The 24784-nt window shown below is 41.6% G+C and overlaps 4 protein-coding genes across 4 annotated transcripts; 2 read left to right on the top strand and 2 right to left on the bottom strand.

Moving 5' to 3' along the window:
- Positions 1-6976: 6976 nt before the first annotated feature.
- nanos2 (nanos homolog 2) lies at positions 6977-7480 on the bottom strand. Its single transcript, XM_030100087.1, has one exon. The coding sequence runs from the start codon at positions 7478-7480 to the stop codon at positions 6977-6979; it is 504 nt and encodes a 167-aa protein (XP_029955947.1).
- A 1693-nt stretch (positions 7481-9173) lies between these two features.
- Positions 9174-15871, top strand: kpna1 (karyopherin alpha 1 (importin alpha 5)). Its single transcript, XM_030099638.1, has 14 exons — positions 9174-9275; positions 9991-10124; positions 10437-10550; positions 10678-10777; positions 11022-11116; positions 11302-11433; positions 11570-11658; positions 11781-11880; positions 12066-12229; positions 12381-12459; positions 12535-12660; positions 12765-12892; positions 13371-13546; positions 13643-15871. Exons 2-14 carry the CDS (start codon positions 9999-10001, stop codon positions 13828-13830), a joined length of 1617 nt encoding a protein of 538 aa, XP_029955498.1. The 5' UTR covers positions 9174-9275; positions 9991-9998; the 3' UTR covers positions 13831-15871.
- Positions 15872-16804: 933 nt separating this feature from the next.
- fam162a (family with sequence similarity 162 member A) lies at positions 16805-20053 on the bottom strand. The gene is made up of 5 exons (XM_030099686.1): positions 19838-20053; positions 18985-19086; positions 18518-18629; positions 18050-18158; positions 16805-17411 (listed from the first exon to the last, which is right to left on the bottom strand). The coding sequence occupies exons 1-5, from the start codon at positions 19878-19880 to the stop codon at positions 17295-17297; spliced, it is 483 nt and encodes a 160-aa protein (XP_029955546.1). The 5' UTR covers positions 19881-20053; the 3' UTR covers positions 16805-17294.
- Positions 20054-21729: 1676 nt separating this feature from the next.
- Positions 21730-23963, top strand: mix23 (mitochondrial matrix import factor 23). Its single transcript, XM_030099781.1, has 5 exons — positions 21730-21844; positions 22629-22754; positions 22837-22983; positions 23503-23562; positions 23639-23963. The coding sequence occupies exons 1-5, from the start codon at positions 21794-21796 to the stop codon at positions 23687-23689; spliced, it is 435 nt and encodes a 144-aa protein (XP_029955641.1). The 5' UTR covers positions 21730-21793; the 3' UTR covers positions 23690-23963.
- The last annotated feature ends 821 nt before the right edge of the window (positions 23964-24784 follow it).

Genomic DNA, 24784 nt, shown 5'->3' on the forward strand with positions numbered 1-24784 from the left:
AACAATGGAATCTTTATGCTTATCCTGTAATATAAATTGCATTTGTTACTGATTACATGAAAGTGTGAGCCTGTGCAGGTTTCATGTCGGCGTAACAGGCTGTGCTTGATGACCAGCAGAGGTCAGCCACTGCAAGCAACATAATAATAATAGTATCAACAAAAGATGTTCCCATAAAGCTTCAGCATGGATTTTTTTTTATTTTGTTGAAATGAGAAAGCTTGATAAAGTTTACAGTTGAAAAAAAATAAAACACAATAAAACTGTACATTTCAGCATTTCATTTATAGTAAAGTACATGTTTTCTGTCTGCATGCAAGCAGCAATGAATCAATTAACATTTTTCTTTCTTCTCCTGAGTCTTCATTATTTCATAACAGGACAAAAAGTCACATTTGTTTGAACTGAAGCTAAGGTTTGGAGATGAGATTTAGTGAGCAATAATTAATTTATAAAAATCTGTGAAAGTCTCAGAAAAATGAAGCCTTTGAGTAGAAACACTGATTTATTAGTTTAGGTTGTGTTATTTCTATCTGCATGTCTGAAGAATTGCTTCTGAGAAATTATGTCTGAAGAGTCACGTCATTCAGTCATGATTCATGAACCCGTTTCTCTTAGGAGTTTTGTTTATTTATTTGGAAATTTCAAAGACATTTACATTCTATTTGTTTGAACAGTTTTATTTTTCAACAATTCTTTCCACAAAAGCTTTCAGTCACTCAAATAGTTATATTTAGAAAAGTAGAAAAAAGTAAATATGCAAGAGAATAAAACACAGACCAAAAAAAAAAAAAAAAAAAGACAGATTTGTTCCACAGTGTTTTCTGGTGAAAGTCAAAAATCAGAAGTTACAGAAAGCATTTGGACGTCAGCAGACGACAATGAAGTGCAATGAAAATAAAAAGGCCACACGGTCACTTAAATATCTTTTTCTGCTTGTCAGCGATCTCCATGGGAGACATGGCTTCAGGGCTGATGTCTTCTGAAGGTGAGTGTTTGATTTGCCTCCAAGCAACCAAAATGATCCTCAGGACGCACATGGTGCAGGCAACGCTGAGCAGTACAGCTGCAGCAGGGAAGGAAGAGGCAGAGAAGCGTTAATGTCCATTCCACATAGCCAAACAGCATTATCATAAGACACAGGGTGCAGAGAAAGCAACAGAGCGAAATTCTCACCAACAAAGATGTTATTGCGAGTGGGAGCATCGTAGTTGTAGTTATTGGTGAAAACTCCTGCCAGGGCCCAAATCACCGCAGGGTAGATGATCAGGATGAACCTCACATGTTTGTCAAGGACGAAGTTTTCCAGGAAGAACCTGTGACAGATCCAGCTCTTTTCAATAAAGCGGCTTTACTGTGAAATGGACACGTTTCTTGAGTTTTCCTTTGCTGTGCGCTCACCACACGAGCAGCAGCGCAGTCAGAATGGCGAGCGACACGGTGGTGGCGTCTGTGGCCGACATGCCTGCGTCGTAGGCCAGCACAATGTTCAGGTTCACGTGCGTGGCAATGGTTGTCCACGTCGCATAGATGGCTATGCCGTTCTGAACCTGCAGAGAAACAGCAGCAGCAGAACAAAAAGGCATTTAACAGATCTGTCAGAAGAGAAATAATAAAGAGGTGATCAAGAGCAGTTCATTCATTTGCTGTACGTGAGTCAACTGACAAAGATCCGGTGCAGCCACAGCTCCACTCGGTGGTATTTCCTGAGCCAGGCGCCGTAGCTGTTGAGGCCAAAGCAGGAGAAGAAGATCAAGATGTAGTTTGTCAAGACGATCAAGATGAGGAAAATCAGGGAAGGGATCATGTACCTGTGAGATGGACAAAAATAAGAAAGAATAAATTAAATTGAACTAAAATAAACATCTTTTTGCAGAAAGTGCTTTTTTTCTTCGATTTGTTCTTCACGTAGCTGCTCAGCTTGCCTCATTTGCATTTGTTTACTGCTGCTAGAGTAATCGGTTGTTTCTGTTCATGGTCTGAGCCGCCAGTCTCTTCCTGAACAGAATTATATATAGGCTATGAGAGAAACAGCCTCCAACAAAATGCACTGAAAAGCAATTACAGTTTCTCATTAAATCTGTGCCATGAGGTGTTTGATGCCAAATATACACATGGAACATTTAAAATGTTTCCTCTGGATGAAAGAATGCAAACACATTTCAGTTTGAATTAGTGAAAATGAAATGTATAATGCAAAAGTAGGAGAAAAAAAAACTCACTTCCTGTCCCACAAGAACAACCATGAGACGTTGAGGGTCAGATTTAGGCACAAAGTCACAAAAAATCCATGTGGCAGAACAGCAGGGCTGCAGTAGACGTAACCGTAGGCGTTTCTAGAGGGAGAAATAACAGATAGGTCAATACATCTTGTAACATCTTGCATGTTCACAGTTGTTTTTTTATTACTGTTGTTGTTTTGGTGCTCACTTTCTGAAGATACCAGAGATAGTGAAGACCAAAAGTAGCGCCATGAAGGCATAGATGATCGACCAAATGGCGAAGGTCCATCCGGATGGTGTGATCTGAGTGATAAACTCCTCAGAAACATTCCGAGTGTCAGACAGGAAAGGGTCTGTGGGGAAGAAATGTAAAGATGGTAGAAAGGATTTTAATTCTAAATCAGAATTGTAAAAAAATAATGTAAATGTGAGGAGTCAGACTTACACGATCCTGGTGCGGCCAGAGCGGTGAACACCATGGTGATGATGAAGAAGACCAGCGAGAGCACGATGGCAATCGCAAGGGTAATCTTGTGTTTTGCCATTGTTGGAAAGTCAACTCTTCTGGAAATGCCACAAAATCATAAATCAGAACACAAATTAACGTTAGAAACTCCTTTATCAGAGCTGCAGAAACCCTGGAGATAAGAGACGGCGTCAGTACAAGCCTCCAACATACCGATTATTGTGCGTTCTTGAGAGAAAGAAGTGAAGATCGACCTGCTGCTGAGGAGGGGCTCACTTTCATTAAAAAGGGCTGGTTGTGCAACAGCGGGGCTTTTATGGCCCTCCTGCACGTGTCCTCGCTTGAAACTCTACCAAAGTTTACAGAGAGCCATGTGTCCCTTGTTTTCATGCAGCCGGACGGACATAAAACAAATACAGTCACCTCAGTTGACTCAACTTTACAATTAAGTTCTATAATGCGGTGAGATATAGTGAGACTTTGACCCAGTAGGCATGTTTGGTAACGGCGGTTTATCTGCCACTGACACAGCAGGTGAGGACAAGGTATGTAATGAACCATCACACTGTAAAAAACTACAAAAACAACAACAAATTTGTGAAAATAACTCTAAGTAACTTCAGAAATGCTTCATAAAAAAATTATGCTTTCAAGTTTAATAATACTTGACTCAAATTAAGTTACTTAAATTTGTAAGTTTCCATAACTTCAGTACCTAGAATTCGATAACTTCCTAAAGAATTCGATAGTTTAGTCCCATCATTTAGCTCCTTTCAAATAAATGCAACAATCTGATATAACTTTATTTACAGTTCAGTTTATCTACAATATTATTTTTGTCAGCTGAACTATACACAATTATATTTGAGTCAGTTTCAACAGGACTTAATTTTAAGTTCGCTGTAATACATTTTAGGCCAGTTAAATTTAGAAGCAAAAGTTGAAAGGTTCCTTAAAAATGCCTTAAACCCAACTTCAGACAAGTTCATGGATTTGTTTCTAAAGATAATGAATCAGAGTGCAACTCATGTGTTCAGAAACAATATTTATTTTACTTGGCACCGTGCAGTGACCCTCCCTTCTGGCTTTTTCTCTCTTTTTTTATGGAAGCTATAACTGAAGCACAGATGTCATTGAAAATTATAACTATAAGTTAAACTTCTGAAAACAAAGAAACTTAAATTCAGTCCCAAAACTAGTTAGGATAAGTAGAGTTTAAGATAAAAAATAGATTTTTGTAATTGTTTGTGGCTGGCCAGGTAAGCTAAAATGCCCAGACCTTCAAAAAGCCAGAATGAAAAAGAATTTTACTATTTAAGATTAAGTCCCCTTGTGCCTCCCCATGGTCGCCTGGAGATTTTGTGCTCATTTCCATAAGTTTGCATATATTTTAAATGGTTTTCATGTTTATCCTTCCGTAGTGCTTCATTGGAGCTGGAGCCAGCTCACTCTGGATGAGGGCAGGGTAGAGAGAAGAGCTACTGACGGGCATTTTATCTTTCAACTGAGGACTGAGTGAAACCTCATAAACATGCAGGGGAAAATATGCAAACTTCACACTGAAATTCATTTTTTGTATTCCCTCATATGTTGATTATTTTCTTGTATTTTTTAAAACAGGACCGTCTGAGGCTCTCCGTCATCTTGCACAGGATTAAGCAGTAAAGAAGATGCAAGGTTGATGAGATCAGGTGATATGAAAGAACACTGATAGATAATTTACTAACATGGAGAAACCATTCGACGTAGCGGGTGGTCATAATGATAGAGGAACGCTGCATTTCATAAAACGTGGTGAGAACTAACCTCGCATTTCACACTGATGGTTGATTTTGTTCAGCAACATGGAGGAATTGTTCCGACAGTCACAACATGGTACAGTTTAAGAAGCACAGAAGTTCATGTATAGTATTGAATAAAAGTCATGTAATACTAAAAGATAGAGCCAATTTGTTCTTTGTTTTTCTTTCGTTTCTTCTTGGTTGAGTTACTTAGATGTTATGAAATTGTACTGAATTCTCCATGTCAGACACAAATTACCATTAATGTGTGACAATGTTGAGACTTTCGTTTAAATTTGTGTCATTTCTATTTGAATTTTTACATTTTATTTTCATAGATGGATTTTTTTCCTTTCAGTATTGCCTTTGTTTTCCCTCCTGTGTTTGACACAATAACAACAATAACAGTTATCTAAGCTCCATTCCATCATTATGAAATGTTACTTTGTGTAACTTTCAGACTGGGTTGTCAGTGATCTCTCTCTCTCTCTCTCTCTCTCTCTCTCTCTCTCTTTCTGTCTCTCTCTCTCTTTCTTTCTCAGCATTTATTTGCAAATTCCTTTAAACCTACATAACAGAACATGTGCCGTCCTTACTTAACTTGCAATAGGTCCATCCCAGTTAATGAGCTACCATCACCCATCGATGCGTTCCACACTGAGTGGTGTTTAGAATGTGATTATGTTACCAGACTGAGCCCAGCTTATTCCCACCGCAGAGCGATAAAGACAGATAGATAGATTACTATCAGACTGGAAGTGGCAGAGGGCACTAAATGTCCTTCTGAGTGTTATAAAATGAGCAGTTACATCTTATCCTTTGATATAAAATGTTTTAGATAAGATTTCAGTTCGCTGAAAGTGCTGTATTCACACACTACTTAAGTAATTTCAGTTTATCGTCGCATTTGAAATTTCCTGCTCACGTTTTTCTCTCTGGTCAACAGTATGCTCTCAAGTGCCAGATGAACAGGTCAGCAACAACAGCTCAATCCAGTTATAACAAATAAGGAATTTGGAAACATTTCAGGAAAGCATTTGGTGTCAAAATACAATTTTTGTAATGTCAGTTTACCTTATTCACCTATTGATGAACTATTCAATGACACGTCTTCCTCCTTTGTTGTTTTAACATGAATTTATTACGTAAAGAACTCACTTATGCTGTTTTTTTCAGCTGAGACATGATGTGAAATCTTATTTTCCCAATAAGTAGACCAGCTTTTGACTCTTAATGCTAAAAAATAGGAATAATATTTACAGTTTGTCTCCATAACATTTGAACTCTCTGAGGTCCGCCGGGGTCAGGGTCGGGGGGGAATTCCTTTATCTGATGAGCAATGAGTAATATTTGTGTGAGACACAGTCATGACTCTTGCATACAGTAATGCCAAACTATAGCCACAGTCCATCTGGATAGGATGGAGATGGATGGGATCAGTCTCCTGCTGACTTTGGCCAGTTTTTGGTATTCCCGAAACTGTCCAGATTCTGGACTTCTACCAGTTTGAAACAATTAAGGGTTCCTAGAGAGGACAGGTTCTCCTTGAAAGGTTCACTACAACGACTTTCAGAAGACATGGCAGGACTTTTAAACATACATCATTCACTGACTGTCATTGAGGAAAATAAGTGAGCACCCCCCATCAGTTCAGTTGTTCAATTTTATTAACTTTATCTATTGGTTCATACAGTTGTTATTGTTGTCATGATTAATTATTACCACAATGTAATATTTTCCTTATTGTCAGTGTGATAAGACCTTGTCCCTTAACATTTCTTATCTACTTACTTATTTATTTAATTTCATTTTTCTAAGTTGTGTGTTGATATGAATGGACATGGATAACGTGTGTATGTTTCGAATGGAGAGTTCTAAAATCATATTCTGCCACAGAACCACTGTTGTTTTGTGATTTCTAATAATGTCTGCAACTATGATTTGACTCTGATACATGATTTGATACATTTTTGAATGGAGGTTTCTTTTTTTAAAGTTTACATTTAAAAAGTGATTTTTTTTAATCAATTTACTTTTCTTTTACTATTGTTTTGTGTGGAGAGTATGATGCTATTTTATGTTTCAGTACCCCAAAAGTCAAAGGCAATGCTACAGATGGTGATATTAGAAAAATAACCAGTTGTCAGAAGTTAAATAAAAATATATATTAATAATACTCTTGTTTTGTTGGCACATTTTGATTTCAACAATTAAAGAGGTGATTTTGGGACTGTGTGAAATAAGATACAACACATTTAGAATTTTTTCAATGCTCACTTTTATATTAAAAAGGATTCGACAACAATTGTTTAAAAAGGTAAAAAGCTAACCGATTCACAAGCTTTTAAAACAGCATGGAGTGCAGAAACTGCAGCGTCAGAGAACATCATTGGTTTTTTTTCTTTTTTTTTTCAGTCCAACATGTGACAGTTTTGTCTCAACACGAACACGTGACCAGAACGCTTGTTTTCTCAGTAATTATATACAATCTTCCAGAGTCCGACCTTTCACCCCAGGCTGGAGCCTGGCAGCATCCCGCCAGCCTCCAGGCGCCGCGCCTGCGGACAGTACCGGCGCGTGTGCGCGTCATCCCCGGAGGCTCCGCACGTGGGGCAGGTGTAGCTCCGCAGGATGGGGCAGGTGACTCTCCCGGAGTCGGACTTGAGCCTGTGTGAGCGGTACACCGCGAGGGTCTCCCCGTTCTGCCTGCAGAAGCGGCAGTAGTCCCCGCAGGTCCCGCTGCTGCTGCTGCCGCTGCTGCTGCTGCTGCTGTCCCCCGACTGGCTGCTGGCCGAGCTGGTCCCCGCGGACCTCCTGCCCCTGCTGCCCCGAGGTGGGGTCTGGATGCTGGCCCGCGGCCCCGGTTCCGTCTCTCTGGGCCGATCCGGGTCCCCGCCGTCAGCCTCCCGCCGGGCGCACAGCAGCGCTCCCAGCTTCAAGTAGTCCCGCCACATGTCGAAGCTGCGGCCGCCGGACTGGATCGGAACCGGGATGCTGAATGGAGTCTGCATTGTGGACATCGAGAGAGAATTAAAAAAAACTTCTGGTGAAGCCGCTCATATTTATAGGAGTGTGCCAGGAGCTCAAAACTGCAACATTGTTTTTGTTCTTCGTCCCAGACGCGTGCCTTTAATTAAAGTCGATCCCAGGTGTCATAACACCTGGGACACTTTTGACACTTTATAAGTCCAGCAGACTGGAGACTTGACTTTATATACCACACAGCTTCAATAATAATAATAACAATAATAATAACAATAATAATAATAATAATAATAATAATAACAGTAATAATGATAATAATAATTGTATTGAGATCATTAGCTTGTAACACAAATACTTCGTAGCTTGAGACCTTTGGATTTCTAATATAAATACAGATATGCATTATGGGCTATATTTTCTCAAAACAAAAACAAAAAAAATTCAAACAGCTACATAAGAGGAAGATTATAAGAACAAGAGAAAACATGCAGAAGGGAAATGACCAGAATGGCATATTGAGACAGGATCACACTTTAAATTTAGCAGAAGTTACACCTGTCTGACTTTAAAGAAACACAGGTTCAGACAGATTTCACAACTGAAGGAAAATTGTCGTTTGTGTCAATAGATGGTATTCACTGGACGTTCACCCTGATGTAGAGAGTGCTGTGGAAGTTGTGTCTCAGATATGGGAAGGATGTAAATCTGGGGACACGTCGTCAGTAGTGAACCTTAGAATCAGGGGGTGTCGCGGCCTTTCATCTTCATCAAAAGCGTCCTCCATACAGGGGATCAATCCAGAGCTTGTGTTCCATGTCTATTTATGATAAGTGGCGCAAATTATGGGACAATGCACGGCAGGGGGCGTCCTCCTCCTTGATTCTCGCCTCTGACAGCAGAGACGCAGATGTTTTCAGTCACTTGTCTTCAATTACAGTCAATCCCATGCGTTGAAAGAAGGAAAACAGCTTTGTCAATCAAACTCGGAATCAACTGCTTTAATTGTAATAATACATGCTGCACAGCATACACTACTAAAACTACTGCTAATACTACTACTGCTGTTGTAGGTTTTGATTATTTCAAACACACAAATACTTTGTAGCTTGAAGTCAAAACAAACAAGGGATACTTTTGGATATAGATGTGCAGAGACATTCCTCTCTGACTTAAAAGAAGCACAGGTCCAGACAGAGTTGCAGCTTCAGTAATTGACTTATTTATTTCAATTATCCATCATCCATTCAGGTCAGAGACACGGGTGTTTTCAGAAAACAAACAATTATTATTAAGCTGTTTTAGTGGCATTAGACACTTTTGAGTTTTTGTTTGTTTTTTTTACGAAATAAATGTGTGTGTGTGTGTGTGTGTGTGTGTGTGTGTGTTTGTGTGTGTGTGTGTGTGTGTGTGTGTGTGTGTGTGTGTGTGTGTGTGTGGTGTCCTGGCGTCGGAGTGTCTCGCGTCCTGATAAATAGTATCACATTCAGCCAGCTGCGCTTGCGGCACGCGTCGTGCGGTTTGCTGCGTTTTGAGGTTGATGCACAGTTTGATCCCCACTGTCTCTTGATGAACCCGAGCCGGGCCGGTGTGTGCGCGCGCGCCAACCGTAACTCACACGTAATGTTTTACGTGAATGAAGACGGGTTGTCAATTATTTACAGAGAGTAAGCGCCGCGTGGGTGAGGTGGAGTGTTTCTGCGCGTGCGAGGAGAGAGCGGGCGCGCAAGGGGAAGGGAGTGGCGCATGCGCAGTGCAATACCGGCGGCGGCTGTACAAACGGTGGCCTAGCGAACCAGGGGATTACGGAGCCCAATTTGACAGGTCAAATATCGATAGAAAGACGTTTATTGCCCGCATATGTTTGTCCGCGCCTAATATTGACAAGGTAGCTGAGTTGTTAACGAGGAAAAGGTTTGATGGATGCCCGCTTGAGGCGTGAGCTAAATGTTACATTTCAGAGCTAAGCTAATGCTAGGTAATTGAGCTAACAACGGGCTTTGACATTAGCCAGCTGACCGAGTGTACCCTTCATTAATTTGGTCTCAGCTTCGCTTTAATCACTTGTGACTCGATTTCTGTATGCACTGCCACTGATTGTTGAATAATGGTGTAATTGGATGTATAATAACAGCGTTGTCAAGTCGCTGAAGCTAGCCTGCTAGCTGGTAACCTCAGATGCCCTCCTTTGTAATAACAATCTTCGTAGAGAGGAATGACACCCCATTGGCTTTATATACTACCTATTCGGTTATTGTCAAATTTCTCGACGATGCACTTTCAGAAATCGTTGACGAATGCTTTGTTGAACAGATGGTTGCGCAAAACTTGATGCAGCAGTCCAGTAGTCCAGCTGATAAAGAATTCATCTGATATTAAATGTTTTTTGATCCCATTTTAGGTGGTACCCCCTACTCCAACACACTTATTTGAAACTGGTCTAAGCTCATAATCTCCCATGTGTATTAGACAAATGGGGCTTTAAATACTAATTTAGGATTAATATCCCGAGGTAACTTTATTTATTGTTTCTTCTTAGGCTGCACAATGAGTCAGGGTAAGGACAATGCACGACTCAAGAGCTACAAGAACAAGTCTCTTAACACAGATGAAATGAGACGAAGGAGGGAAGAGGAAGGTCTGCAGCTCCGCAAACAGAAGAAGGATGAACAAGTAAGAGAAGTTTACATGCAGTGAATGTGTGTTCCACAATACAGAGGGAGTTGGATTTTCTATGTACAGGTAGTAGTCAATTAGAGTGCCAAAGTATTCAGTAATTATGTTTAGCCATTGTTGCGGGTTTATTGGAGTAAATAATGTTAAAGCAAACTGAATCAGATCAACAGGACTTGGTGATGTGTCTTGGAAATTATTTCATATGAGTGCATAAAAAAATTCCAGGGAGTCAAGGGAACAACATGGAGTAAATTTGTTTTGTTTGTGTTTTCAGCAGTGTATCAGTACTTAAATGTTTTTCTATTTCAGCTTTTTAAGAGGAGGAATGTTGCCACTGTGGAGGATGATGGAGTCTTGGAGGATGACGGGATGGCCGACAGCGGCTACCTGGAGTCCCAGGCCAACAACATGGATCCTCTTATGGTGAGAAAGCATTCATGAGTCTGACTGCCGAATGTAGCCGATGCCATCATTCACTACACATAAGTTGCTGCTTGTGACTAATTTCGTGCCTGTTTTTTTTCTCCCTAATCTCTGCTGTGCTGCACAGGGAGGGGTGATCTCTGAGGACATGATCCAGATGATCTTCTCCAGCTCTCCTGAGCAGCAGCTAATAGGTACTCAGCGCTTTAGGAAACTTCTCTCTAAAGGTAAGAGGGCCTTATTTCTTTTTCATAGCTTACGTACATGTTGTTGTCTGTCACAGACAGCTCTGCTTGTTTTTTAGCAACCCTGTATGCTGCTTTATTGCATAGTTAAAAAACTTTGACTTTTGAATAATAATAGATGTATTAAATTATGCATCAATAGATACTGCCATGCATCATTATACTGATAAGTATGACTTTATTCACTGTTCATCAATTATTGCATTGTGCTGTATGTCTTCCACAGAGCCCAACCCACCCATCGATGAGGTTATTGCTACTCCAGGTGTGGTGGAGTGTTTTGTTGAGTTCCTGAAAAGAAGAGAAAACTGCACATTGCAGGTAATATTCTATATATAATATATAGAATAGAATATATATAATATAGTAAATCTTAGTAACTTCGGTGGAGGTTATGAGATCACCAGGATGAGTTTTTCTGTTCTGGATGAACGCTGTGTTTTAAATACTGTGCACTCTGTTTTCCTTTCAACCTAATTTGTTATTCTTTTTGAATTGAATTTTAGTTTGAGGCAGCGTGGGTGTTGACCAACATTGCGTCAGGCACATCCCACCAGACGCGGGTGGTGATCCAGGCAGGAGCTGTGCCCATATTCATCGAGATGTTGAGCTCAGATTTCGAAGATGTTCAGGAACAGGTAAAGAGGATTTCCTGACCTTCCAGTTATTACTCTTGATTTTTTTTTCCTGTCGCTTTAAATGAACTTGAACAAAAATTTAAACCACTTTAGTATTTTTCCTTCTCTAACATTGATGATTTTTGTTGCCCCTCAGGCAGTGTGGGCTCTGGGCAACATAGCGGGAGATAGCACAGAATGCAGAGACTTTGTCATAGACTGCAATATTTTGCCTTCCCTGGTGCAGTAAGTTGCAACTCAACGTAACATTTATCCTTGCTAAATATTCTTGTCAAATTTGAAAATATAAAACTGTATTGATCTTCAATCTTTTTTTTAACTTCTGAATGTTAAAACCCCTCTCTCAGGTTATTGGCCAAACAAAATCGTCTAACTATGATGAGGAACGCCGTGTGGGCACTCTCCAACCTGTGCAGAGGAAAGAACCCACCTCCAGACTTCACTAAGGTAATTTGCCAAGATAAACATCGCCATGGCAACAGCACACCTCTCACATTGCAAAAGTACACCATATCTGAGTTTTCGAGGTCACGGGCTGTATGAAGTAGCTCAGCGTATCTAAATTGAAACGCTGCTCCCACTGGCGTTAACACCAACGTGTTTTTGTCCCACCGCCTCGTCCTGTCTTCCAGGTGTCCCCTTGTCTCAGTGTGCTGTCTTGGCTGCTCTTTGTCAACGACACAGACATCCTGGCCGACGCATGCTGGGCACTTTCCTACCTGTCTGATGGCCCGAATGACAAAATCCAAGCTGTTATTGACTCAGGAGTGTGTCGCAGGCTGGTTGAATTACTGATGTGAGTCAATTTTGAATCATATAAATGCATTATTTGCAAATGCATTAGTCCAAATATAAGTTTTAAGATTTCACAACAAAAAGTCAGATTTTTTTTCCACCTTGGGAACCACCTCAGACTGATCACTCTCTGTACTCCTGCTTCTCTCCAGGCACTCTGATTATAAAGTGGTGTCTCCTGCCCTGCGAGCTGTAGGGAACATCGTCACTGGAGATGATCTACAGACACAGGTAGGAGCTACAGCAACACGAACAGCTTCACATAGGGAAGCTGGATTTATCTGACCTATTTTTCATTTTCCCTAGGTGATCCTGAACTGCTCAGCGCTGCAGTCTCTGCTCCACCTGTTGAGCAGCCCAAAGGAGTCAATCAAGAAGGAAGCCTGTTGGACGATCTCCAACATCACTGCAGGGAACCGAGCACAAATACAGGTCTGCTTGTGCTTCCCCACTAAAGTTTGAGATTTCTTTGACAGTGGTGGTAAAATTAATATACAAAATGATTTCTTCTTTTTTCTTTTTTTTTGTTTTTGTAGATGGTGATAGATGCAGGACTGCTGAATCCTCTCATCACCATCCTGCAAGTAGCAGAGTTTCGCACAAGGAAGGAGGCGGCCTGGGCCATTACCAACGCCACCTCAGGGGGCTCAGCAGAACAAATCAGGTGGGACGCTCAAACAGTCAGCAGGTGGTTCTAAAAGATTACATTTTATGTTCTTGGGAAATGAAACTACTTGTACTTTAAATCAGAGTGTCAGCACTAAGGCTTAAACATGCTTCTTTACACACAAACTGCTACATTTGTTGCTGTGTCCTTTTACATCGGCTTGGTTAATGAAACACTACATCCAGAAGAGGGCAGTACACGCTGGTTTCAAGTGGGACAAAGTTTCTAATCCAAACTTGAGTGAAAAAGATTCAAACTGATAAATTAATTCTTTGTGTCTCTTTCATTTTTTTGAGGGGGGTTATTCATTAACTTACATTCTCTAATCTGTTCACATAAGTCATGTGAAGCTTCTCAGTGCACAGGTGGTGTCTGTATCCACACACACATTCGCTGAGTCCTTCCTCAAAAGGATCATTTCTGTTGTCTTTCTGTTTACATTATTGTCTTCTTCTACATTATCTTATCCTTGCAGACACCTAGTGGAGCTCGGCTGCATAAAACCTCTGTGCGACCTGCTCACACTCATGGACTCCAAAATAGTTCAGGTGGCTCTAAACGGCATCGAAAACATCCTGCGGCTGGGAGAGCTGGAGGCCAAGCGGGGCGGCGGCATCAACCCGTACTGCGCGCTCATCGAGGAGGCTTACGGTGAGCACTAACGCCATGACGGTCAGCTTTCTGTCCATGATGAATAAGTGGTTAAAGTTTGGAGTGTTAATTTAAATTTTTTCCCCTCCTCATTAGGTCTGGATAAGCTGGAGTTCCTACAGGGTCACGAGAACCAGGAAATTTACCAGAAAGCCTTCGACCTGATCGAGCGCTACTTCAACACTGAAGACGAGGACCCGTCTCTGGCCCCGGCCGTCGACCTGCAGCAGCAGCAGTTCCTCTTCCAGCAGTGCGAGGCCCCCATGGAGGGCTTTCAGCTATAATGCTCAGTCCCCCTCTCCCCCCTCCTCGTGCTCTCAAAGCTCATCCTCACCTCCGCTCACCTCTCTCACTCTCTGCCCGAAGCCATGATCCAGGGTGGCAGTAAACCCCCCCCCCGGCCCTCCCCCTCGCTCCTCCTTCCCCCTCCCATCGCCAGAGAGGTTGATTTAATCATCATCACGATTATTAGAAGTGTAACATTACAGGAGCACGTGTGTGCGTACGTCCAACATGGGTCAAGTTCTGCAGTCTCGTCAGCCAGTCCGTGAAGGTTCCACTCATCATTCTGTCTTGCACCCGGCGTCTCCTCCTCGCAGACTCTCCCTGAAACACAACAGATTTCTTTTGGATTTCCTCCTGGGTGAACCCCAAATGAAAAGCCCCCCCCCCCCCCCCCCACATGTTCCTGTAGGATTGGCAGTGGTGATTTCTGAGGCAGTGGGAGTGTTGGGACAGCACTGCTTGTCTGATCGAAGCATTTCAAAACTCTCAAGACAGACAAACATGGACGTGATTTTTTTTTTTTCTTTTTTTTTTTCTTTTTTTTATGATCCCTTTCCCCACACGCATAGAGAAGAATGATCTAACCTAAACACTGGACTGACCTTAAGACGTTGACCACGTTTGACTGCGGTCGCCGGACTGAACCGCCCACCGCGGGCCCGCGCGACCAGGCCCAAGCCAAGGACTCGGCCAACCTCTACAAAAGGCACTTAATCCACTCGAACGCGGAGGTTGGACACCCTCGTGGCCCCGTCTCCGACTGCAGATGGACACATTAGGAATTTGACTGTGTTACAAAAAGGGGGGCGGAGCTTGTCAGCGAAAAACCAGGCTGCTTGCAATCCCTCCTGGATCTCATATCATGCATTCCTCTAGCTAATGGGACTTTTCCACCTGCACGGGCTCCACCCTGGAGAGTTCAGACTGCCTCCTGCCTTCTTGTGTGATGTGAATAACCCCATGGAACCATGGGAATTGGAGTCTTCCCTCGCACTGAGACAATTGGACAGACTTGGACAAGACAAATGAGACTGTGTAACCCTGGATTCTGCCTCGCAGCAGACCAGTGGGGATTTTTATTATCTTACCATAATTTCATTTCATTTTTTGCTGCACTTTAGTTCTGGACTGATGCCTGCTCATCGACAGTATACCATAGTTTCGACATGAACTATTTAATTGGTTGATGACAGGGCTCTTCCCTCCTCAGGAAGCGAGGTGTAAAGAGGGGCAGTTTGTATCCTCGGTCCCCTTCTGGTATGACAAGAATGACACTGTTTACCCTTCCCCCACCAAGGGATTCCATCAGATTGTGGACTGAATCTGTTAGCACATTTCTCACAATCAAGAGGATCATGCTGCCTCAGCACTGCTAGAAGAACTTTATTCTGACAAAGTCACTTCTAACAATTAGATCTCTATCTGACAAAAAAAAAAAATTGGCTTGTTTAGCTGTGAACGTCTAAAACGCGACTTTCCGAACACACTTTCAGGTAGTATGTTCCAGTTTGATCATGCCAAATCATTAACGTGTGTTTCAGCTATTCGGCCTGAAGTCGGTCTTTTTTTAAAGAGAGAGAAAAAATAGTTTTGTTTTTTTTTTTTTTCATTTGAGGGTTAGCATCTGTCATGTAGCTGATGGTGCCATAACCCTTGTCCTACAGAAATCCTTTGATTTCAACATAAATCCAGATTGAAACTTGAAAATCCTGGTGACCACCTTAAGGCGGGTACGCACTACAGGGCGGCCGAGTTCTCTCCCGATCTCCTCTTGTGATCAAAGCGTGTTTTAGTCCAGCCCGATCCGTTCGGGAGCGTGTGTTCTCTCCAGACGGACGAAGGTTCTCAGACTCCTGTGGTGTGTGCCGGCCTTTAGTTAAGCTGAACTGAATGTTTGTTTACCAAGTTCTCTTTACAATGCTTACTTTCATCAGCGTCTCAACCAGAGATGACCAGCTCTACATGTTCAGTAACGTTTGTTGTATTGAGTTTGTGCATCTGTCCCCCTGTTGTTCCATTTGCATAAAAGTCGTTTCATGATCAACTGTGTTTCAGTGAATCAGTGGAATTTTGAAGGGTGAAAAGGTCAAACGTGTGTCTCCAGCTCGGTTGCTATCCCAAAAAAACCACGAGTAATCTGTTGAAATGGTATCGACATCAGATATCATGGTTCAGTTATCGTTGAATTAAAAATACAATTTGACTTGTTCCCTTCCAGATATGAATGAGGGCTGTAAATCCAATAATGTGATAAAGTAGTAATAGGTTTTATACGACCACAATTAAGTTGTGCACAGTATGTATGATTGCTGTTCTCCACTATCCCTGTTTTAGACGAGCAAATTGAACCAAACCAATGCGGTATTATTACATTATGGCCTTCATCACATTGAAAATCCCAAAATTATTACATTACTGGCCATTACAACCTTTTAAAGCTCAGTGCTACAAATGTTCAGTCAAAGCTATTTCCAGTATTTTCCTGCCGAGGGCTGCACAGTTCTCATGTCGGTATTCTTGCTTCATGATGAGAATGTTCCTGGTTCAAGTCCAGGTTGGACTTCGGTTCCTGCACTGCATGAATGCGTTTTTATCCAAGTGCTGTGGTTTTCTCTCTGTAGGTGTGTCGTCTCTGCCCTCAGACAGCTGGGTTTCTCTCCTGCTGAGTCCAGTGTTTGAGGTATAGTGGATTTATTATTCTGCCTGAGACTTTTTTTAATCAAGTTTTGTGAAAAATATTTCATGAAGGGGGAAATTGTTCAAAACCAGGTCACAGTGCTGTCATTGAACCAATACAAACCAAAAGAGGGAAGCAATTTCACATAAAAGTCTGTACACCAGCAATTAAGGGTTTTATTTGCCACACAGACTGGATTATGACCTGAGATCAGGAACACGAGCAAAACAACCACCAGCCGGATGTTTTCTGAATGCACCACAGTCTGATAAGAACAGAAAATCAGGAGACATCTGAAGAGCTTCTCATTTATTTTTTATTGAGCTTTTCTTTTTTTTGGGCGCTCACTATATATAAACACAAATGTGAATAGATAGGCCTAATTACATGAGGTAAGTTCACAAGGAGAAACTGGATTAAAAAATGTAACCTGGGTTACCTAAGGCATTTATATTCGAGTTGAAATTTCACCATTCCCACTGGAGTGAACGCATTGCTTCTATTGAACTGTACCAAGTCCTGGAGGTTTCCTCGTGACGCAGCCAAACCGCCGCCGCGGATACCGCCTCTTTCTCATTTAGTGCCTTTTTTTTTTTAAATTTCAGCAACGACCCAACGTTCACTAATTAGGTGAAACTTGACTCTGCGCTTCAAACATAGTGAAGAACGGGTTGTTGTGTGACTGCTTTTATCTGCTTTGGCTGTGTTACTTCACCGGTGGATCGGGGTGGAGAGATCGCGATCTGGTCAAATGAAGCAGGAACGAGGATGAAAGACGGGTCGGGATCACTGCGGCTTCTCAGCCAGAGCCAGTGCGTTCTCCCTCTCCCTCTGGACCTCCTCTCTCCATCTGGCTTTCTTCTCCATGTTGTGAGACGTCAGGGACTCGTTCCTTCTTGCAGCCTGAAAGAAAAGAAGTGCAGGTTGCAACATGAAGTGTTACAAATGAAAACACAGTTTGCATGTTCTCCTCGTGCATGTGTGGCAGTTTCTTCCCAAACTCGAAAAATATACATTTGAGTCTATCTTTTAACTCTACAATCAAATATTTGTGCTTTGGGATAGTGAGTTGAAAATTTTGATGACAACAAAAATCCTGGTTCCTCAACGGCCGTTTTAATTTTTAACATTTTTGGTACTAAAAAAAAACACCAAAATTGATTTTCTTTCAATTTATTAAATCATATTTTTGCAGCCCATCATAAATCAATGATTAACAATAATTGTTGTGCAATGTTTATCTTGTGACCAGTCAAATACATTGAAGTGCAAACATTTACCACCCTGTGTGCATACAATGCATCGCTATAAATCAACCTTTAAATTTTTTTGTTTGTTTTACATTTATGCAAATCAAGATCAGGCCAAAACATAGATATCAGTCATTCATTTTACATTTTTTGTCCTTTATATACCATGTTTTGATGGTGTTGTAGTCCAAGAGTTGAAGCCCTGGATTTAATGTTGAGCTTTGGGATCAAAGTTTCACCTCCAGGTTGTAATTCACGGATAAAATACAAAAAAGTATTTTGTTTTCTCACCCTTTTACCGAAGAACACCGTCACCAAACAGGCTCCTATTGTGATCGCCATCATCAGGTAGGCGGCCTTCACTCGGATTTTGTTTCTGGCTGCATCCAGCATCTCGAACCTGAAGAAAAACAAATAACCGGTGCACAAAAGACTCATCAAAACATTTCCATCACACCTTGTGTGTAACATGAGTGCAGGAGGTCGGGGACTGGTGGGGGGTCTGCAGCTTCTGCACACACCAGGCAGCCTTCTTATCACAGCAGGAGATCAGATGCGATCTCCACCCTGACATCAGGAACCACCGCCACAAACAGACGCCCTGTTCAAGCTCGGGCGTCTCCGAGGACCAGCTGCACGTCGCGCCGCCGCTCATCCAATTAGTCAGCTCTGTTCTTGTGATGTAACTTAACCGAATCACACACAAAAAAAAAAAAAGCCAATCACGGCATCTGGCATAAACAGGAAAAGGCGACTCACGACACGGTCTCTGGTATCTGCTCCACCGTCTTGAAGCGGCCCGTCCAGATCAAAATCTTCTTGTCCAGGTCCGACGGCTTGTAGCCTGGGAGTCTGAACGCAGGACGTGGCTCTGCGTGGAAAAACAAAGAATTCGTTATGATGAAAAAACAAGCAGCGCGCAAATCAGTTAATCCGCACGGCCCCGTGGTTCAGTCCATCACCCCACACCGTGACCCCTCCTCCTGTTTCCTCGCTTCAGTCTTCAGGGACTAAAGAATAACTTTCTCACACGAAGCTCTGGCACCTCTGACCTGCGACCGACAAGATCCACTGAAGATTTTTGTGCTTTGAAGTTGTTTAGGGAAATGATCAACACTGTTGTTTGATCCAGTTGGAAATATAGCTGTGGATGTCTCTAAAATGATGACGAGTGTTCGCTGATTTCTGTGTCTGCAGAAACAAACATGTCATCTTCCGGACCTCACCTGGTGTTGGAACCGCTGGCGGAGGCTGTGATTTGACCTCCTGCGGTTTATTGCACATCCCTCTGTAGGAAAGCCTCTCAGCGGCCGGACTGCACCTCCGACCTGTGTGGATGGACAACAACACACCGGTCAGATCACTGGAAGAGCTACTTTATTATTGTTTCATTCAAAACTTCCTTAGTGTGAGAACTGCTCGTTTTTTTGCCCCCTGGTTTTGGATAAGGAGTTATTTTTTTTCCCCCCTTTTAATTTCACCCTCCAAAATAAAATGGGATTTCTAAAATTTCTATCACAGAACAAAACCTATAAAAGTCAGAAAAAGGAGATGGAAAATTTGCAGCATTTAGCAATCATAAATTATTCAGCTCATCTGTAACGTGACTTAAACAGAATTTAATATTGTTTTGGCCTTGCCTGTGCACTAATATATTATATTCATCACTTCATAACTCTTATTTAAATGTTATTCTAGTTTATGGTTTCATTATATTCATTTGCATGCATTTTCTTTTATTAACTCACTTATTTGGTGTGATTGTCATTTTTTAAGTATTCTGAATTGGTATAAAAAGGTTAGAATTAAAAAAAAAGCAGTGTCTTCAAGGGTTATTCTGGTTGAAGATCAATTTCACAATCCGGGAAATTCACGTCAAAACCTGCTGTCGACACATCCTGCGAGCAGTCAACAGGTCTGAAGGACATTTTAATCAGATCAGAAGGAAACTAAAAACCCCATGTCAACAAAAAAACAGGATCATTGATCGATCCAGCCACTTAAAAGCAGAGGTGGGCGGAGATGGTGACAGCAGCAGGTTATTATTGAAAAGAGAGGAACAGGAGGAAGATTACAAACCGAGCAGGCTGCAGACGGAGAGGCGGGATCTGATGAAGTTCATGGTGTCTGGTGAAGAGACGGGTTCGTCTCATAAATCCATTCAGATCGCCCCAAAACTGTCGAACACTGCGACTCAGAAACAAACTGAGACGCGTGAACCTCCCAGTGAAAGTCAACCTCCGGCAGGACCCCGCAGCACACAAACACTGGCCTCCGCCGAGTGCCTGATCAAAAACAGACAGATAAATATCACTGACAAAAATAAATAAATAAATAAATACACACGATAAATGAATGGTGAGGGTTCGTGTTTAGTTGCAGAGTGAGGCATAAATTATCCCACGAAGACTTATTTAGACTCAGCGGCGACGTGTTCCTGAACAAGTTATGTAATCGTCCATGTGCGGATTACAAGACAGAAGGTCCCTGAGAGCAGACCACTCGCTGACAGCCCCCGCCCCGCACACGCCTCTACACACAGTAGAATAGAAAGATTTTATTAATCCCAGATGTAAATATTTTACAGCGTTGCTCCACATAAGAACATAATAGAAAGATTATTAGAATGCAATTTCAAGTATCAAATGAAATAGAAGTAAAATCTTAATTTTGAACATTATTATCTACAAGGCTAATGGTGACGAATATAAGAATGGTATGGACAGAAGTATGCAACGAAAACAGTGTTTGCAAAGATGAGCAATGCAGTCCTATGGCCACAGGAATGAAGGATCTCCTGTGGTGCATTTAAGCTGAAGATGCTCCTGCTGTTGACTAGGACATCAGATTCAGTTTACTGAGCAGCAAACAAGGAATTTAACTCCGGTTTCACTCTCTGTATACAAAAAGATACAAAAAAAATGAAGTAATTATGATAATTATAAATACAAATATTCTAAAATCTCAATATTATCTGTGATTACTGAAAGGGGGTGAGAAACCCATACAAAGTCCATCTCCAACCCCCAACACTGGCATTTGTAATTAGTTTGTTGAGCCTGCTGCCGCAGCATACAAGAGCAGAGAGGATAGATGGATTGAACACCATCAGTGCAGTGTGACAGTCGTTGAAGAACCTCAGATACCTCTACAAATACAGACGGCTTTGGCCCTTCCTGTAGGGCTTCAGTGTTCTTTATTGTTCAGTTTGTCCAAACAGTCCAGTTTTTTTTGTATTCCCCCAGATAATTGTACTCCTGCACAATGTCCACACTGGTCCTCGTGAGGGAGATGGGGTACACAGGCACCCTGTCCCCCCCTGAGGTCCACTACCATGGACATTGAGCTGCAGGTTTATGGTTATTCCATACGTTTGTGGCAAAATTGTGTCTTCTGCTGATTTTCTTCACAAAGAAGTTTCTTAGGTTTTTATATGTTGTTGTTTTTAATATTTGTTTATGGTTTCCTTTCTCTTTGTTGGTGCTTACCTCTCACCTAACCATAGAAGTTTTAGTTTATTTATGCTAATTTTTGATGCAATTTTGTATTTGTATCTAACATAGTCGTTTTCTTTGAGAACCATCTTTTCTTGTTCAGTTTATGTTTGATATACATATCAGTTTACACATCTTCATCTTTTTGGGATCATTTTGTGTCTCACTGTACTCATTTTGCATCTATTAATCATCTCTGTCAGTAGATATTGTTTCTCTTTGTGCACAAGTTCAGTGTCTTTGTGATCCTTTAGGACTGACACCCTCCTCACTGTCACTCCAGTAATTCCCTAATGGGCTTCACTAACCTCTTACATAATATCAACACGGTGATCAAGTCTGAAACACAATTTAATTGATTGGAGAAGCCTTCACATAAATATACTGTATTTTTATTGCTCAAAAACACTGAGTTAGAATACAGAGAGAGACATTACGTTCAGAGATGATTGTAAATCCCCCTATATTACAGGGTTTTGCTCAGGCACCGTGTTGAACAGCCCCTCACGTTGAGTGTCTGGGAAGGACCCTGCAGTCCACTATGGCGGCGCCCGTTGGAACTCTAAACTGTGAGGACTTTTCAATGTTCCAGGTAAATTTAAACCAAGTGTTCACCGCTTTATGCTAAACTTCACCGGGACGACATCCGTCCGCGTCGCTACGTGTTGTAGTTTCATCCGCCGCGCGGGTCGTTTTCCGTGTAATCCGCTGAATGTGTGACCCTCCTGGTCCTGGTTACTGTGCAGGGTTCAAGGAGCCAGACTGCTGCAAACTGGCAGCATGTGATCCGAGCTTCCAAATGCATCGTAACAAACTGACTCTTCTTCCTCCCGCAAACAAAGTTCTAAAATGAGACAATACAGAAAAGTGAAGTGGTTTGTTAAAGAGAGAGGCGATTTCAGTCGATGCAGAAAACTGGGTGAGGAGTGACTCAAGTCAACGTGTTGACATGGCGTCATTTTAATTAAAACATATCGGAATAATTCATCCTAAGCAGAATAACATTTTTCCTGGTGTGTAGTTATTGTACTTTACTTAAATCTGAAGTTTGTTGTTGCTTTTTAACAGAGTTAAATGTTCACTGACACATCACAGTATGGTTTAAAAGCTAAACCAGATTATTCAGCGTAAGCAATGATAGAATTCTAACACATACTTTAAAAGTTAATCATCAGAGAAAGTCTGAATAAATTATTTAACTATAAAACATGGAAACAAAGATCTAAATAGTAAGCTAAACTTACAGCAGCTGATCAGTGTAGTGAGTGTAAGCTGTGGTGGCATTGTCACCAATGGGTTCAAATAAAAGAAATTTTATTGCTTTTATGTATGTGAAAGTACGTTGAATTTTAAAATCCGATCTTTGTGTTTCATAGGAGGTGCTGAAGGTGATGCGCACCATAGATGACCGCATTGTCCATGCCCTGAACACCACCGTGCCCACAGTGTCCTTCTCAGGCAAAGTAGATGCAACACAAACCTGCAAAGAGCTTTATGAATCTGTAAGTTAATGCAAATCTTCAAAACTACCACTGTGACTTCTTGAGATTTTTGTTGAACTGTTTTTTTTTTTCTGTTTTGCAGATGATGGAGGCCCATCTGAGCAGAGACAAAGCCATAAAGGCCTGCATAGCCCAGACGTCTGACGTGGTGGGGCAGCTGCGTGAAGCGAGAGCAAAAGACAATGAAAACCTGGCACTAATCAAACAGCTGAGGAAGGAGCAGACCAAAGTGAGACCTGCTTCTAATGCCCACAATGGAATCTGAACAGTCAGATTTCTTCATGTAGAGCTCTTCTGTGTGTGAATTCAAAGCATTGTAAGATGACATTTAAAGTCACGACAATCAAGATCGTCCATTAAAGGGCAACTCCGGTTTTTTGACACCTGGACCTTATTTCTAGGTGTGTCATGCTCATATACTCACTCAGACAGACATCGTGCAGCTCGGAGTCCTTCAAAAGTTATTTAGATCCAAGCGATTAAGCCACACTTAGCGGGGGCCACGGCAAGGGAGCTTCAGCGTGGGACATAATCTCTGCAAAATCGCTCATTTTGGCTATATTTTTTTTCATCCATCGCCAGTGTTATCATAAAGTCAGCTCGAAGACTTATTAGAGGATGAAAACACAGCATTTTAGCTAAAGAAAGATTCGTTGGGGGTTGGGGTTTTAATTTTGACTGAACTAACTGTACTTAGTTCATTGGAAAAGGATAATTGACCTAATATGTGGTTTGTCTTTGACCCCAGTTGAAGCTCATGCAGTCGGAGCTGAATGTTGAAGAAGTTGTCAACGATAGAAGTCTGAAGGTTCGTGTTGCAGGTTCAGTAATAATGTCATACACCCACACTTAACGAAGCTCACGGTAACATTTTCCCCCCTCAGGTCTTCAACGAAAGGTGCCGAATCCACTACATGCCTCCGAAGGTGAACTGAGACTCTTCCTGATGAAGGGAGCCGCTTCGCTCGCCGAGGTTCAAATCCCGACCGGAGCTCAAACTGTGAACCTGCTGCTGAGTCCCGCTGGCGTTTGGTTCACCGCTCAGACCACTCGGACCTCCTCTCCAACACACCTGTATTCCATTGTGATCATTGTATGGCATTACCACCGCTGTAAAATTGTCATCTCTGTGCTTCTTTAATGAAAATTATTGTACAAAGAGTTTTTTAAAGACGGTGATATACTTTGAAATATGTGTGCTTGTTTTCTTTTTAATCTGTGGCGAAGTGTGTGAGTAACATGAAGGTTTCTACATTCATATGCATTTGAAAAGCAAAGTATTTTATTGCTCTAATCAGTAATAAGTGTAAAAAACTGTAATAACAGGATTTGGGGTTCTCCTTTGTTTTCGTGTTACTAAAATCCAAGCAGCACATCTTAACCTTCGTCACACCCTAAAACCCACCAAGTCCTGAGCTGGTGAAACTTTCCACGTGGTCACACATCAAGAGGATCCACTTCACTTTGTTTTTCTTCCACGGCTTCCAGGAAGGACTCTGCTCCTTCTTGTGGAAATGTCTGCAAAACCTTCAGATGAAGGAATTCTCCCAGGTGATCCTGCAAGTTCTTCATCCAAACTAGCATCTGAACACTATCTTCCATTGTTGAACATTCTGCTACGTATTAATTCCAACCATTGGCAAATATGAAGTTATTTTTCCTGATAAATAACATAACACCAAATAGCACATTTCTACAAACAAAAGATCAAGTGATCATGTTTTGTTAATGAGTACTTATTTTAATATTCTCTTCTGAACCAGCAAAGGTGATTTAAAGGAAATGCAGGTATATGGGAAGAATCATTTTGCTGCTAAATAAAACAAGTGTTATTTTTTTTACCCTTTGTTCTAATGAAGCAACCCCCTTTTCCCCTTCTGACATCTGATTGATGCATTTGTCTTAGAAATGTGAAATACTGCAATCAAATGCCCATTTTTATTTTAAAACATATACTAAATGTGACTTTCTTTTAGGGTGGATTATCGGCATGAAAGAGTTCATCTATTTTGTTTGCTGTCTTTAAGGAC

The sequence above is a fragment of the Salarias fasciatus genome, chromosome 9 (assembly GCF_902148845.1).
Source record: "Salarias fasciatus chromosome 9, fSalaFa1.1, whole genome shotgun sequence".
Lineage (NCBI taxonomy): Eukaryota > Metazoa > Chordata > Actinopteri > Blenniiformes > Blenniidae > Salarias > Salarias fasciatus.

Excerpts from the sequence above, each read along its gene's own strand:
- fam162a (XM_030099686.1), bottom strand. The coding sequence starts at position 19,880 with ATGAACTTCATCAGATCCCGCCTCTCCGTCTGCAGCCTGCTCG. Across the intron at positions 19,087-19,837 it reads CTCCGTCTGCAGCCTGCTCG|GTCGGAGGTGCAGTCCGGCC; the intron begins GTTTGTAATCTT and ends CCATCCACACAG. Across the intron at positions 18,630-18,984 it reads GCCAGCGGTTCCAACACCAG|AGCCACGTCCTGCGTTCAGA; the intron begins GTGAGGTCCGGA and ends TTTTCCACGCAG.
- kpna1 (XM_030099638.1), top strand. The coding sequence starts at position 9,999 with ATGAGTCAGGGTAAGGACAATGCACGACTCAAGAGCTACAAGAACAAG. Across the intron at positions 10,551-10,677 it reads ACAACATGGATCCTCTTATG|GGAGGGGTGATCTCTGAGGA; the intron begins GTGAGAAAGCAT and ends TGTGCTGCACAG. Across the intron at positions 12,893-13,370 it reads GGCTCAGCAGAACAAATCAG|ACACCTAGTGGAGCTCGGCT; the intron begins GTGGGACGCTCA and ends TTATCCTTGCAG.
- nanos2 (XM_030100087.1), bottom strand. The coding sequence starts at position 7,480 with ATGCAGACTCCATTCAGCATCCCGGTTCCGATCCAGTCCGGCGGCCGC.
- mix23 (XM_030099781.1), top strand. The coding sequence starts at position 21,794 with ATGGCGGCGCCCGTTGGAACTCTAAACTGTGAGGACTTTTCAATGTTC. Across the intron at positions 22,984-23,502 it reads TGAGGAAGGAGCAGACCAAA|TTGAAGCTCATGCAGTCGGA; the intron begins GTGAGACCTGCT and ends CTTTGACCCCAG. Across the intron at positions 23,563-23,638 it reads TCAACGATAGAAGTCTGAAG|GTCTTCAACGAAAGGTGCCG; the intron begins GTTCGTGTTGCA and ends TTCCCCCCTCAG.